At 36.2% G+C, this 16,750-nt stretch overlaps 1 protein-coding gene across 6 annotated transcripts in view; it reads right to left on the reverse strand.

Moving 5' to 3' along the window:
• Positions 1-16,750, reverse strand: part of LOC135407329 (transducin-like enhancer protein 1) — an 80,948-nt gene that overhangs the window by 19,262 nt on the left and 44,936 nt on the right. For 5 of the 6 annotated variants that reach the window (XM_064642272.1, XM_064642270.1, XM_064642273.1 and 2 more), the window contains 6 exons: positions 10,373-10,489; positions 7,437-7,490; positions 5,700-5,852; positions 4,735-4,879; positions 3,831-4,021; positions 2,323-2,399 (listed from right to left, as the gene is read on the reverse strand). In XM_064642272.1, the coding sequence (XP_064498342.1) occupies positions 2,323-2,399; positions 3,831-4,021; positions 4,735-4,879; positions 5,700-5,852; positions 7,437-7,490; positions 10,373-10,489 (737 nt within the window). Of the gene's footprint in view, positions 1-2,322; positions 2,400-3,830; positions 4,022-4,734; positions 4,880-5,699; positions 5,853-7,436; positions 7,491-10,372; positions 10,490-16,139; positions 16,217-16,750 lie in introns of those variants that run through there. The other variant, XM_064642275.1, reaches the window with a different exon arrangement.

Below are 16,750 nucleotides of genomic sequence, written 5' to 3' on the forward strand. Positions count from 1 at the left end.
ACAAGACAAACTTCTGTGCGTTTTATTTAGAAGAGTTCTGAGAAACAGTATACTGTCACTTATACTATTTCTGAATAACAGAAATATTCTTCTCTCTACTGCATCCAAAGACTTTTCTTCATCTGTGTCAAAGCAGCACAGAGAACCTGCAGAGTTCCTATACACAGCAACATAGTAAGTTTTATTCATACATACCCAGTTTCTCAGTTTAAACCTCCAATTTCCAAATAAGTATATAGCAAATATCATCTGACATGCTGAGGAAAGTTCAGAATAATTAATTCACTACTCAAGAATGTAGCAAATAAACTAAACTATCTGCCAGCTACTCCAAGTATTCAAATTGATATAATGCATACAATTCCTGCCTAATTAAAGTATGATGTCTTAAAAAAAACCAAGAAAAACCCCCCATAAATACATAAAACCAAACTCCACAGATAGTCACTTAACTATGAAATACCAGGATACAAAGTGCAGCAGCAGACATGCACTGTCCTTTTGTCTTGAACAGTGTAACAACCAGAACTCAGCTACAGAAAAATAGGGTTTGATAGCTTACAATATAAAATATTTCCAGGCATTAATAATGAAAACAGTCACTGAAAGCTTATGAATACACTTACTTAAAAGTAAAAACTTACAGCCATTGGATTATGCCATCTTCAAAAGCACTTTATATAAGTATGCCAAATTCCATTAAAGCCAGCAAGAATGAGTCTGCCACTTAATGAAAATGTTTTGAGAACAAAGCCTTCTCCTTACTGCATTGAATTTAAAAACACCACCATCTGATATATAACACCAACTCACTGAGCCCTCACCCCAGTATTCTTGTCAACATACCACCAACTTTAAGAAAAACCAAGATTTAACAGGTTTTTCACACTGCCAACAGATTGATAAGCCTGTTCTCAGAAGCATGGTGGGTAACAACAAAAACACATTCAGGATGTCTTTCCAAATAAAGTCTGCTGCTTTCCTAAGAAAAGATCAGAAGAAAATACAGCTTTTTGCCTGTAATCTGGTGCACTTTTAAGGATGTTTGCAAGATTGACATTAAAACATATCCCTAGTTATTAAGAGGAGTTTAAAATGAAAGCAAACAAAAACATGTGAGCATATAACTTTCACCACAGCCTGTCTTGGAACTCAGACAGTATCCTACAAGTAATAATTTTTTAATTTTTCCTGAAACAGCAAAAGGAAAAATTAAACCAAGACAGATTGGTAAATAAGACATTAGAAACATGTAATATGAACACTGAGCTCAGAAAGTGCAAAATATGAGTTTCAAAATTATATAAGTACCTGGCTAGAGGAAAACTACTCTAATTGCAACTTCCCGTTGAAAGAGAAGACAGGAATGACCGCCAAACATGAGGAGACAAAGATGTTCTAACACAGTGTTGAAAAACCTGTTATAATTCTCTCTGCCTCATTCTCTCCAGATAAACAGTTGAGTCAAATTTGCTCTGTTAGTACCTACACAGACTACTTGTCCAGAAATACCTAAAAAATAATCACATATTTTAACAGGTCATACATGCTCATGAGTCTACTGCATATGGTAGGTTCAGTTTCAATGGTACATCAAAGCCACATTACCTAAAAATTTAGTGTATGCTGGTGAATTTATTTTACTGCAACATCAATAACCCACAGCATTGCAGAAGTATTTTATTTAACAACTGCTTCATCAATAACTAAAATTTTTAAATAAAAAGAATGTGTTGTCAAAGCTATTCTACACCTATGCATCACCTGTTCCACAATTGCTTCATCATTCTTTTGCTCTCCAGCTGTACATTCATACAGAAGTTCTAAATAGCTTGCTCCATTATGTAAGGTGTGTGTAATTTGTTGCTTAAGTAACTGCTTCAGACACCCATTGTCATCAGTTGCAGACTCTCTTGCCTGATAAAACAGGTACCAGACAAGAAAGTCTGCAAGCTTGCACTGCACATTTATCCTCAGTGTAGTGTAAAGTTTAGTTTCAATATGTTTTTATCTAACACATTTTACAAGCATCTACCAGTTTGTAGTCCCCCTAACTTCCCCCAGAAAGGATGAAATAAAAAAAAACAACTTAGAAGTATACCTTCAGCAACTCCTTCTTGGAAATAGGTATATGCATACCTGTTCTGGGATACGACAAGTACCATTTGAGAATCTTTAAGCTTCTTTTACCAGGAAAAGACTAAAATAACCTCTTGAGAACAACCAGACACTATCCCCTTTGAAATTCTTGTTCTGTGACACAATATAATTTTATTCTCTCTAGATATTGTAGATGTTACCAAAATCTTAAAAGTTACTTACGGTTTTCCCCCAGGAATCCCTGCTAGATTTGGAGGAATTCCAGGTACTCTCATGTGAGGAGGAGGATCAAACCCAACCTGACAATGAAAAGTGAATTAATCTCATACTTGCAATTTCTCATTCAGCAAGTCATTTTTCTTCATTCCCAAGATATTATGCTTTTAACCAAAAGGTGCCTTTTACCCACAGTATTAAAGAAGTGCATGACCCTTCATTGGGGGGCAAAACAAAGATATTTTTCCTGGGCATGCTTCTGAGAAGCATTCATATGCAAAGAGAAAACCAGTAACATATATCATGCATTCACACCACTGAGCATAACACAAGCAGCTCTGTGTTAGCAGAGAATCAAAGTCCTGTGTTAACCCTGGAATTAGAGTCCATGGTATGTCAGCATGAAGCCACCTAGTGCTCTTTACCTCTGGGAGAGCTAGCATGTACCCAGGCTGGCACAGTGAAGTGCTGGAAAGCAGCTCTAGGCCCCAGCTAGGATCTGTGCATGGCTCCACACTGTTCTGTGTGGGCACATTAGCTGAGAGATCTCTCCCATTGTAGCATGTAAACAAATTTTCTACAGCTTAAATAGACTATGCTCTCTTTACATACTGCAATTCCACCACATTTTCATATCCTGAGTAAGTACACACATTAAATAATCCAAGCAGAAATTCTGGATGAAAAATACTTCAATTTTTCTTCTGAATGTTATACCTGAGTAAAAACCATTATTGCTTTAAAAGGAGGGTGTCTGCTAATTAGAATTTCCACATTTTCACATAAAAGCCCTGTTTACCAGTTTGAAAAAAGTAGTCATACTTACAATAATGAGATGACAAGCTTAAATCCAATTTTGCAAATTTACAAGTAGGTAAGTTCGTCTATGCATAAAAACTGCCATCAAGTTCATGTTTGCAGAATCAGGCCCCTAGATTATTCTGTGTGACAGCAGGTATAACTACTATGCTCCATTTACTTAGCACATCCACAACAGCAACTATTCTTAACACACCTTAGCAAAGAGCTCCAAGATAGGTACCGATCAACTTCATAGGTTGATTTCCACAAAAAAAAGAATAAAATACAGGGACAGAGACATAGATAAAAAAAGCTTTTGCATGCTTCAAGAAAAATTTGTTATGTCTGTATGGAACACAAGTGTGGTTCATCAAAAAAAAGGCACAGCTTCGTGTAGTACACAATTACAATGAAATACTTTGTGGCTAGCAAAACTATCTTTTCATTTACAGCACAAAATAATTTTTTGGCATTACTCATCAGTTAAATCACTGATGAAGATGAATAAAAAAAGGAAATACACATTAATGCACAGAGATTCTTTGTTTTCAAGGTGCAAATTTGTTTCTGCAGCCACGCAGCAAAGTGAAACGCAGTGAAGCTGTAAAGCCTTTGGTGCTGTTACAACTTGGGAATTTAGCAGTGCTAAATGAAGCATTTTCTCAGTGAACCACAATTCACATGATGGAGATCGCATGCAACGTATGGCTTACCATAGGAGATCTTCCATAGGCAACCACAGCAGCTGCAGCAGCAGCAGCACTCATCTGCGGTGACATATTGTGCAGACTGGCATAGGCTGCCCCTGGACTAGTTAACTCCCCATTCATGCCAGCATGAGGTACCATTCCAAATGGAGCAGGGTATGGTCCTGGTACTGCCAACGGTGTCCGCAAACCTGCAGCTAGAGAATAATGAAATTAAGTACATTTATTTATATATGGCAGCATACAGAGAAGAAAACAGTCCTTTTCTTCCCCTACAATGCCTAACCTTCCCCTCTTACATACACACACTGTCAAGACACATTGCCATAATAATAACCACCAGCTCTTTTTACTTAGTGTAAGATCTACTAAAGTTTGAACTTGCTGATTATTTCTAGCAATCTCTTCTAGCATTACCTATTTCCATTCCTGTAATATTCCCCTGTTTACATTAATCTCTTCTTTGACAAATTAAGCAGTAAAGCTGACAGACATGGTTTACAAAGCTCATGTCTGAAGCCAACTTTGTGTACCAGCCTGAATAGCAAAAGTAAACTTTGCCCAGCATTTGTCAAGCTGTGCACTGCAGCAAATACTAGTAGACTCAAAGACTGTAGAAGGGATTGCACACAGAACAACTACCAGAAACTTCTGAGAAGTCTTTTTATTTTGCATTCAGTCCAATAATCTAGAGATTATTTGCAAAAAAGATAAAGATGAAAGTAAACAAAGAAGAATAAAAGATAGAAACATATTCAAAGTCTTGATAATCCAAACATCTGCTTCTCATTAAGCCCTCTCTTGATATCAAGAATAATGCAATACATTTGCATTATAACAGTCGCAAAGAACTATGTATGTAAAAACCGACTAATTTTGGAACCATAAAAACACATGAGGTAATGATTACCAGCTTGGTTAACCAGAGGGTCCATTGTTGGAGGTTTGCCAAGGCCTGGACGAAGTCCTGGAGTTGCACTAGTGCCTGGGGTTGGCACATCACCCCGAGGAGTTGGTGTGTTGGATTTCAGAACAGGCGTACTGGCTTTTTCATGCTGGTATCATTAAACAAATTAAAAGAGTATTATTTTTAATCTAGGCCATATTACACAATTTATCACAACAGGAACTGGAATGCTGGGCACCGACTACCTAGTCCCTCAGCCAATTTTCATATATCCACACAATGATGACAACATTAACTTGTGAGAGAGAAATGCTGACCTTTTTGATTGCTGCCAAAACTAAAATAAGAAATGTAGAAAGATATCTTTCCTCTTCCACTAACATAAAAAAGTAGATTCCTGAGCTAAACTTTTCAGGACAACACCATATGCATTACCAAACTATTTTAGCTTGAAATCATTAATATCTCAATTATTATTGGGCACAGCAAATCTAAGTACAAAAACAGAATACCACCTCGACTGATATTATCAAAAAAACATGACACAAAAGGTACAGATAATCTGATCAAATTATTAGTGATACTGCAGGAAAAAGTTTTCAGAGAATAACTGCTTATTTGGAAGAGTTTAAGAAAAATCTGGAGCACTTCTTAGTGACTATATACAGGCTATGTTAAACCATAAGCTACAGCTCCAGAAAAAAATTAAACAATGCTTAAGCAACCCTTGTATTTTGTAATAAATTTGCAACTCATTTGACAGAAATGTAGCAAATACGAGAAATCAAAACAAAGCAGAAAATTATGAGAAGGAAAGCTGAGTAACACTACAAAGGTCTGGAAAAACAATGGTCGACTTCAGCTTCAAATGTTTAATGCCAGGTACTTTGTGTGACAAGTAGTTGCAAGAGAACAGGGTTAGATTTTACAAGAAAGAATATTTATCTGGACAAGAGACAGCTACCTACCAGACCCATTTCTTTGGATTTGAGGGAAGTGGAACTTCCTGAAGAGGCTGTAGATGCTGGACTGCTTGAGGCATCCTTCTTTAGTAAGCGGGTTTTATCTACACCATTTTCACGGGGTGAATGAGTGGGACTTGCCCTTGGGGAAGAAGGATCCTAAGACAATTGGAAGGGAAGAACAGTACAGAACCCTGTCATGCCTTGGTACACAAACACCACTAACGAGTCTATGACAAAAAAATCCTAGGAGAATTTAAGCAGCAAGTTCAAATAACAAAACATTTTGTTATCTTTATAGAAAAAAAGCTGAAATCCCTTCATCAATTTAGAGACATAAGTAAAATCATATAGCAATCTGTTTTTATTTTACACTACATGTAATCATGAATTGTTCCCTAGCACAGAGCTTGCAACCTAAGTATACCTAAGAACAAACTAAAGCAAGTGCACAAAATGTATCGTAAGCACAAGGGAGACCAAAAGTAACTGCAGTAAGTTGATGCCGTTTTTCTGCATACATTCTCTACACTTTGCTAGTGACTAACATTTTGATAATCTCTTTCAGGCAATAAAGACCTTGCTAATCTCTACCTTCAGAAGAAGAGATAAAGATGCATGCTTTCACAGATTTCACAGAATATTCCGAGTTGGAAGAGACCCACAAGGATCATCAAGTCCAACTCTTAACTGAATGCCCTGTACGAGGATTTTTATATGCCACAATATCAGCCACTTTTTTCCTAAACACCAACTACAATTGCCTTGCTACTTAAATCTACAGGAAAAACTGAAATTACCTCTCAGGTGATTATTTTTCTCTGTTCCAGAAGTACTCTCTGCATTTATTCTAACCTGAAATACCCAGCCCCACAAGCTGAAATGCTATCAGAGCCCTGCAGGTTCTCCATGCTCCTTTGGCTCATAAAATTAGTATTAGGTAGGAAGCACACCTCACGAGAGGGCACTAAGTCTACTGACCAATTATTGAGCAGTTTCACTGTAAGCAGGGCTTCTGAAAGGATTACTAAAATACGTAGTTTGATACTTATTTTTCTAGTTGGCTGTAATTTGGGCACTCGGAGCTGCTAAAGACACTCCTCTACCAGCTTCTCTCCCTGTGCTTTTCACAGAGCTGAAGAACCTCACTATCATATTCTGACTTCCTACATCACTTTGTTGTATAAAATAAAAGATGAAGAAAAGGGAACACCCATCCCCTCACCTTGATGCCATTGCCAAATCTCTGCCCTGAAGAAAAGAAAGTGTCTAAAATCTCTGGAAGATCTTGTGAATGGACTGACTTCATTCTAAAAAAACGCTTCTGGAAAATGCTGTCTTTAACAGAGGATGTTAAAATACAAACAATTTTTAAGGCAATCTTTTTAATAACAGTCCCACTATTAAATACAACATTAGATGTCTTCCTTTTACATTTGAAGACAGTAGTTTTGAAAACCTCAGCCTTCCACACATATCTTACACAACTCTCTACATTATAGAGCAGCTGTGAAGCCTCAGAACATTAACTGCAGAGTGAACAGACCTGGACAAAGCAGCAGAAGGAAAAGCGGAGAAGGCAACCAGACAAAGCTCAGAGGAAGACACAGTAACTGCAGGAAAGCAGATATTGTGAATATTTTAACATATCCACACAGAGGATTGTTTTTCTTCTAGCATCTAAACCCACTTTTCCTTTAACTGTTGGGCAAACATCAAGACTACGAAAAAGAAAAAAGTTACCTCATTGGATACATCTACAACCAAGTTATCGTCACTCTTGTCCCCATCACTGTCCTATTAAAAATAAATAGTGTTCATTTCAATTAGTACAATAAGAGCCCAGAGAGAAAGATTATGCATCTATTCAGACATTTTTCGTTTTTCCTAAATAAAAAATAACCAACCTTTCATTAATTTATTAGCAATAGGGAGAACCATGAAAACAGAAACACAATGCCTTATTTCTGCTTCAAAAATAAATCCCAAATAAAGTAGTACTAATTGAAAAATGATGATCTCGCCATCAGTTCAAGTTGCAGATGGTCCAAAACTCCTCATTACCATCATAAACAGTGTTACCACTGCTCATAAAAGAGAAAGGCACTCTGTTCATACACTCATGTGTTAATCTTAGAGAAATTACTGCTTGTGCATTCCTAAAAAAGTCTCAGAAAAAGGGAGCTTTTCGGCATGTTTGATGGATCATCCTTCTCCAAGTGATAGGAGCATTTTCCCCCCTTTTCCAGAAAGGTAAGTTTTGAAATGGAAAGTCCTGGGAAAGAAAAAGCTTCAGAAATGCTAAGGCATTTCAACACTTCTGCTTAAGAAAACCAAAATACTTGGACATTCCTAAACAGAAATGTTCTACTGCAGCATTTTGACTGTTTCACTTAGATCTATGTTCATCTGAGCTGCTCTAGTGCCACATGATTGCTGTTACTCAAGTACCTCCTATCTCCAAGATAGGCTGGAATGCCCCAGTAGACACATTCTGTGATACACAGTGGTCTAGTGATACCCAGAGTGCAATAGGGTGGTTCAATCAGAAGGTGAATCTTGACTCAAAACCAAAGAAAGAAAGAAGTCAAGTGATGTCAAAACTTTAAATTTTTGTGGAGGCAAGTTTGACATTTCTAATAAAAGTACTTCTAGTAAAAAAGTTTCTAAGCAAACAAATCAGACATACAAGATTGCTCAACTGTCCCCCATCTCTTCCTTTCAAAAGAACCCCAAACCAACAGGTAAATTCAACCCTACCCTTCTGTTTTAACAGAATCCTGCTCCAAGAAATACCACAAACATATTTTAGAGATCCCAGAGTGCCACTGGAGACAGAATTACTGCTCTATTTGCTACTCAGGCACCTATCCAACTAAGAGATGCAGAAAGCTTTAGCTCCAACTATCCAACACCTCTTGAGAAGTATGAAGCACCCAGAGTGCTAGAATAGGTAAGAACACATTTGAGAGTGTGGGAGAACAGTAGATGGGACAGTTGTTCACCAAAAATATCATTCTGAAGGAGGGCAAAATTAGCTACCAAGCAATGTTTAAGTGAACTCCACTGACTTCATCATCTTGATAAACAGAAATTTACTGGGATAATCAAAGGCATATCTTAAAAATGCTATTAATATCAGAAAATTCTCCTAACTAATAAACCCATACATTGAAACTACACAGATCCTAACATAAAAATTAGTCGGAAGTCAAAAAGAGGAAAAAAAATTAATTTTGCATCTTTTTCCAAAAGCAACAATTCCTACAACTCATTTATGTCCCCTTTAACATTGTCCTTACAAGGGCTTCATATAAAATGAGCTCAAAATCAGCAGCTTTTTATTTGCAAAATTAGGGAACCCTAAAAAAAAATAAAATAAAAACATCTTCAAGATTAGAATCTGGAACTTTCAAATTGTTCAATTCTTTATTTTGAAGCTGACTTCATTTGTAAAATCCATTTCAAACAAGCAGCAGGCAGAAACACATTTAAAATATGGATTAAAAAAACCCTACTTCTACAGTGCAGTAATATCTTCTTCCTCTCCTTTCAGTAGAAATACATGAAAAACAAGCAAGTCAAGCTTTTTCTTCCTTTTCTTTTTATATCAAATATAGCTTAAGAACAGTTAATCTTCAAATATTTAAAATGAAAACTGCCAATAGAATATCAAACCCTCAAAGTTGAGGGAGTAAAATGGGGAAGTTTGCCAAACCCACCAAAACAGTGTTATTAGAAAGTGGTGCAAATACAATTTGCAAGATTGTAACAGCACTAACATACCCAATAGCTGCTCAAAGATATTCTCCAAGTGGAGAGAAATTACCAAATTCTCCAAGTGGAGAGGAATTACCAAGAAATAAAGTTTATAATTTTCTCTTGGGTTTCACTGACCAAGAAGTAGTTATCTGGATCAAAAAAACCAGAAAAATTGCCACATTATTGCTATGTCAAAGTACAGTATGTTCTGTTAGATTTAAGTTCTACTTTTCAGAACTCTCTCACACCAGTCCTAGTCTCTTAATCCTGTTCAATTATCATCCTGTGATTTGGCTCAACTTTAGACTTGAAATTGAAAGCCTATGTGACCCTTCTGATGCTCACATATCTTACACTGTTGTACTGAAGTGTCTCTTTGAAACCAAGCAACGAGCAAGCTCGTCAAAAATACAGAACACAAAACTGTGAACTTTTAATTTCAATTTGCTTTCTGCTGAAACTACCATATCAGCCAAAAGCAAACTTTAGCAACTTGGTAGAGCCTCATAACATATGCAATTTGCAATGGTAATTATTACTCAATGTGGTAATAGCTAGTTACCAGAAAAATTTACTAAAACCTCCTCAAATGCAAAATCCTCCATTTCAAACAAACCTTCAGGTTTTAGAGTAGCTCAAAAAGGAACTCAAACTCTAAGACAAGTTTCAAAACACTTGCGAATCCTAAACAACTACTCCTGGCTCAGTTTTCCCTGTTGAGGAGTATCACTTAACAATATCCCAAACTACTGAGTCTACTTTTCCCACAACAGAAATAATATCTCTCTGGCACATATATTCACATACTACTACTGCCATAAGAAACACATTTCCACACTTCCTTGTTCTTCACAGCTCTTTTACAAGCACAGTATATGCAAATAAATTAATCATTTCTTTGACACGGATTTGCTTACATAGTGGCTGGAATCCTTATCATCCACCTTTCTCTTTTTGATGTCATTGGCATATTCAGGCCCATTCCTGCGTTTATCTGTGCTTCGTAGACTGTCAGGGACCAACAGAGAATTACTCTGTAAAGACAAAAAACAAGATCAATTAAAAATTCCTTTCAAGATTCCTTCACATATGCTTAAAAACTCAAACTGAACGTGATAGATGCTTTAGAAATGTGATACCCACTTAAGTCTTTCATTCAATTTAATTCAAATCAAAGTCCTCCAGGCAAACATACTGACCTTCACACATTTTAAGAAGCTTGGATTTTCATTGCTCAACTTATCAAAAGTTTAGTTCACTTGTCACTAGTTAACTAATTAATTCAACTGAATTTACTGTTTAGGAGAAGCGGGCTTGCTGTTTATTCATGAGTAAGTAACAATGACTTTATAATTTTTTAATATTCAGATTCCATTTAATAAAGGATATTACTAAATATAATCTGATTGACTCACTTCTAGACCATCATAAATTGATGAGGCTTTGGTATTTCTACACCTGCAGGTACAGACAATAAATGGCAGCTTGCCTTTAACGCTTAAAATAACAAATATTTGCTGAATAAGGTTATGCAGTAATCAATTATTAGCCATGGTGAACTCCAATTGGATTCCTTCAACAAATGTATTCCAAACAAAGATCAAATATTTTTACTTCCAGCATAACATTCACTACTAGTGTGAAATTAAGGCTAAAGTGTTGTTTAATCAGACTTGATCTGAAAAACTGAGGCCAACACACACACAAAAGACAAAGGAAAGGACTAATCTTTTCCTCAAACTACATGGATTGCTTTCTTTCATGCTAAGTTTGCTAAGTACAAACTGTTGACCCAAAGAGCATTTTAGACATTTTTCAGTCACATGACAATTTGACATGCCTTGGATTCCCATCTCCATCTCTGTTCCAGCTAAAGCATTAAAACGTGTTACAATGAGTTCTTTTAAGTGCAGGATTAGCATATGCAAGAGGGCAATTTGTTCACTGATGTGTTAATGCTGTGAACAATACTGAATGAGCTGAGAAAAAAATCTCCTTTCACAAAGACCTGGTAAGCCTAGATCCTAAAAGCCAAGTACATGCTTAGATAAATAAAGATATGCTCACATAAATATATAAGTAAATAAGCATTTACACACACACACACACACACACACACACACACACACACACATGTAACTCTCTCAAGAGAAAAGCCTCATACTGATATATACTTCGGTATAGTATATCCTGATACACTATATATCGATACATAGATAAGCCCTCAAAGGAAATATTAAGATCTACTCAAGAGCCAGAGATATTTACCCTTAATATAGCATAAACATATACTAATTGCCAGTGAACTGTGCACTGAATAGCTTCCCCTTTAAAACCTGAAGACACCAGGGCAGTTTCGTGCAGACACAAATGTTTAGCCCCAAGGAGAAGGAAATTGAAACAGGGTACATAAGGCAATCTGAATCCTCTTTTTCTCCTACTTCAGACGCTGAACTTTAAAGCCAACTCTAAGCTCTTTTATTCATGACCATTCAACCTAAACAAATGCCAAAGGGCTTACATAAAGCATATAGGAGAGTCTATTGAAATTCAGTATCAAGAAGCTCAAAATAATGTCTTTACAAATTGTTTTGCAGCTAAAAGGTGGGCTTGTTTGATCATTGCACTAATTGCCTTGACAAATACACTCGGAATTTAACCCCTTATCTCCTCCCAGGTGCACACAAACTCAGGGATTCACTACTTTGAAAAACTTTAAAACCCATTTTCAATATTACAATATTGAATCCATCATGTTTATAGCAGTAGAAACACCTTAAGAAGCAATCTGTCCATTCACCCTTGACTAGAGACGTTTTTTCTCTTAAGGAGAAAAGTCTGTTACTTAACGATGCTTTCCCTAACAAAAATAATTGAAAATACCTATTTTACTACTGAGGAGTTTAGAATAAACGATCAAGAGAAATGTGAATAAACTCAGTTCCTTGCTTTAATTTGCCAAAATAAGGTGTGAATAGCAGAAAGGTAGTAAAGGGACAGCAGCTGGGAAAAATGTAGCTGCCTATTTGGGAGTTATGGCTTGCAAATTTTGACAACCAATACGTGTAACTACAATGACTAATTTTTTTTCTGTTTTATTGTAAAGTCTACCTAGACAATACTGACAATATTTTGTACAGTTCATCTTGTAGAATTTCAAAATTGTGAAACATACCTAGGAACTCCCACCTCCCACTGTGTCCTAAATGCAAAGATTATTAGATTTGAGTTTTCTTCAAAAGACTGATGGTGTCTCACATGAACATGCAATTATATCACAAGCCTATTTAGCAAAACATATCCCCTATGGTCATATTTACACTGCCTTTCTATAACTTACTACATTCATTTAAAGCACTGTTCTCTGAAATAAGAGCATCCATGCTAGAAGCTGTTGTAGAGCAGCTTCTTTCACAATAGCTATACCTGAAATTGCAAATATGGTTGTGCTGTTGTTCTGACAAAATTTACCAGTAAAATCAAAAATTAAAAAGTTCCTGTTTTGTTTCCCATAGGAATTCAAGGAAGTTTTAACAATTGTGACTAAAATCAGGTAAAGTATAACACTGGATGAAAAAATAGCTTGCTACTGTAACCTATTACCATTATTCAAATCACCAACTACGCAACATTTCATTCAACAATGTAAAACTATGAATCTTTTTAATTAGTGCATATGGTAGATCCAGAACACTGAGGAAAGGAAGTGAATGAAAATACAAATAAGAACTGAGAAAGAGATGATCATACAAACCTTGGGCTATTGATATCTCTTACGCGTGTAACAATATGGTTCAGGGAACAGTATACTAAAAGCCACATTTCTTCATTTCAGCTCTGGCAGAGATTATATTTGCTGTATGTCCACTATAAAACATAGAGCCAGCCAGAAGACAGCAGCAACGGCTTCACAATATTAGAGTCTCCTTATCTTCTCTTTAAAAAATAATAATCTGTTAAGTTCTTCTACCAGGTCTACTAACAACTAACTTTGATTTTTAAAAGTAGGAGAAGAATTTTTATTTTGGCTATAATGAGCTTTTTTGAATACCACTACAGAAATTTTCAGCTGGAATTGACCTTCAGTAAAAATCAGTTCATACAAAGAGGGCAAAAAAATACATACACAGGTAATTTCCTAAAGAGAAATTGCATGGCACCAGTTTTTGTCTTGTCTTAATTTCAACCGAGTAGATGCATAACTGAGAACAATCCTTGCTTTCATACTAGAAATTTGATTTATTAGGGATTATCGATGCAATATCTGCAAATCGTAAACCTCAGATCAGAACAAGTGGTCAAAACGGTTTTAAGTGTTTTCCTTTTCATGTGTAAAATTCACTTTATACAATGAAGCCCTCCTTTTCAAGTAAGTCCTGAAAGAAGAAAAAAAGTCTAATGTAGCACGGCTTTCTGTCAGTTACCAGACTGCATAAGGGACACACATAACAGGGAACTTGTGATTCTAAAACAACTCTGCTGCCAGCAAAAGTTAAACACTAAACCACAAGCAGGCAAATGTGAAGCAAAAACCTAGCCATGATGCACAGAGAGAAGGCAGGTTTCCTATCAGCAATATAATGCACATTATTCAGAATGCACTTCTTTGACTGCCACGCTGTTCCCCATTGGAACCACTTCCAAACCACAAGTCTGTGCCAGAGGTACAGGCTGAGAGCCCATAGCAACTCATTTAGCCCTAGTTATAATACAGCACAGATAATTCACTAGTACATACAGAACTGACAATTTACTTTATGCTGATCATTACAGACATTAAATAACAGTATTTGCATTACATTTCTGCGCATGGTTCAACTGCACCTGGTCCCAATTACGATCTTCTCTTGTGCTGGCTCAACTCTCATAATCCTTTCCCCCAAAGACAATGCACAGACACAGGCTTGCTCTGTGCTTGGTCATTCCATGACCCACTGCACATCCAAGTAAAAGGCAGCCACCTGCCATCACAGCCAGTTACTCAGGTGACAATTTGGGCTTGCCCACATTGCTGAGAAAAGCCTCTGCATTTATTTAACCATTGCAATGGATCTCTGCTGCTGCCACCCACAGAAGTGCTATCTACAGATATGTACATATAGACAGTAACAGGTAAAACCCCGTGCTGCGTAGGGAAAACAGGACCAAGTCTAACACCTACACCCAAAATGTCAGCTGCTTATTGCCAGGACTCACTGATAAGAATAGAGTAGATGGTGGAAGATGGACTTAACCGGTCCCCAGCAAGGCACAAGAAGATTATGCTCAAAGTTATTCTACTACAGAATCATTTACTTTGACTTGTTGAACATGCTTATAGCAAACACACATGTCAACAACCCAAAGGTTGACTTATAAAGTTAGGATGTTTTGTTGTAAATTAGTGGTGATGGAAAGCTACTGACTTCACCTTCTTTTTGACCATCATTTTATGTCATATTTAGACTAGTATGTTCATATTAGGAACAATGAATTTTAGAAGCCTGTATGGATTTGAGTCACTCTCCACATTGATTTTACAATCGGAAGATGTTAAGTTAACAGGGAGTAAGACTTCTGTTGATTTCATTATTTTCTAGCTAATGTTTGTTAGAATCAGGGTATCCAAAAAATTTATACCAGATACCCCCAAATCACTTGGTCCTTTGTCATGACACTCATGCTGCTTTCAATCAGCTACAAACTAAACTGCAACAGAGCAACCCATAGCTCTTATATAAGATCAACCTCTGTTGAAGTTAATCTGTGGTTTGGATCTATACTTTCTTCACAAAGACCAAGAAGCATATTTGTGCTATGCTATGAGTAACCTACATTTCCACATAGCAACTTTTATGATTTTCCTCCCCCATTTAAAAGAAATAAAACACAAAGCAGTTTGCACACAATATCATCCAAAAAGTAGTATTCAATTTTTTAGGTCCCTATTCTCCAGGACTCGGAGAGGAAGAACAGGACAGAGAGCTTAGTGCACAGAATATTTTTCTACTCTAAGAAAAGAGTGTTTGCTTTACAAAACAGTAGCAACAATGTTCAACAGTGAAGGAAAAGAACGTCTTGAAAAATTTATGAATACTTCCTAAGTCTTAGAAAACAAGCTCAAAGTTTTCGAAAAGATAAGCACAAACTTCATATAAATCCCAAGCACACAATGAGATAAGATTTCACTGTCTACAAGTTATTACTGATACAACTGATTGTATCAGAATATTTGCATTTCTGTGCTGTCCAAAAGGATACTAAACCAGTGGGAAGACAAGGGATAAATGAACATCTATGATGAGTTTGGAAAATATTGCCAGTATGTTCCCTAAAGAAAAAAACGTGGACATCAAAATTCTTCTGTTTTGATGTCTCTCAAAACTTCAAGCTTCAGTTGCAAAAATTGCTTACTTTGCCTGGCTTTGTTAACTGCAGCCAGACAAGAAGACTTAAAAAAATAAACCCAAATCTAATTTAAAAATGAATATGTTCAAATATGCCACAATATGCTTCAACTCAGTTATGTCACAAAAACTCAATTTAAAAACAAGTAGACATGTGCTAAATTGCAATTTTTCAAACTTGTGCATTTAAAGCTGTCAGCTTCTACTGCTAAAACATCACATTAGACATATCTGATAGAAATCATACTGTAAAACTGCACAGTAATACCAAATATCATGGTAAATTTAGGTAACTTACAAACAGCATGGGTTTTGGTGTCTTGGATGATGAAAGTATGCCTTTGTCAGGATTTCTGGCAGCACCATTACTCTTACAATGTTACTCTGAAAATCAAATGGGTTTTATCTTGATGACCCAGATGTTATAAAGTGATTTGAAACATAAAAGCCTACTGCTAGCTGGAACCACACATAATAACCAAACAGACCTGCTGGTATGCCTTGTGTACTTGAGCCCAATTTCATATCATCGTTAAAAATATATTTCAAAAAGAAATCCATTAAAAATACAAGAGAATTAGAGAAGTTTGAAGATCAAATAATTCCCAGCTCATCATTTTAGCCACAGACTTGAACTTAACCATCTTTTAAATTATGATTCTTTCATTGAAGATATCATTCATTGTTAAGCCAAGATTTTAATGTAATATTGTATTTAAACAATTTTAAGTTCAAGTTCACCTGTATTCAGCTATTAAGATTTAATTTAGTTATGAAGTATTATCCTCCACTGAGACAAAAAAGAAACTAGGATGAACTCAATATATCAACATGGCAAAATTCCTGTATGAAATAAAGTCTCGGATTGTTTAAAGGTTACTTTGTGGTAAACCCAGTATAAAACCCGCC

This window comes from Pseudopipra pipra, chromosome Z, assembly GCF_036250125.1.
Source record: "Pseudopipra pipra isolate bDixPip1 chromosome Z, bDixPip1.hap1, whole genome shotgun sequence".
In the NCBI taxonomy this organism is placed as follows: Eukaryota; Metazoa; Chordata; class Aves; order Passeriformes; family Pipridae; genus Pseudopipra; species Pseudopipra pipra.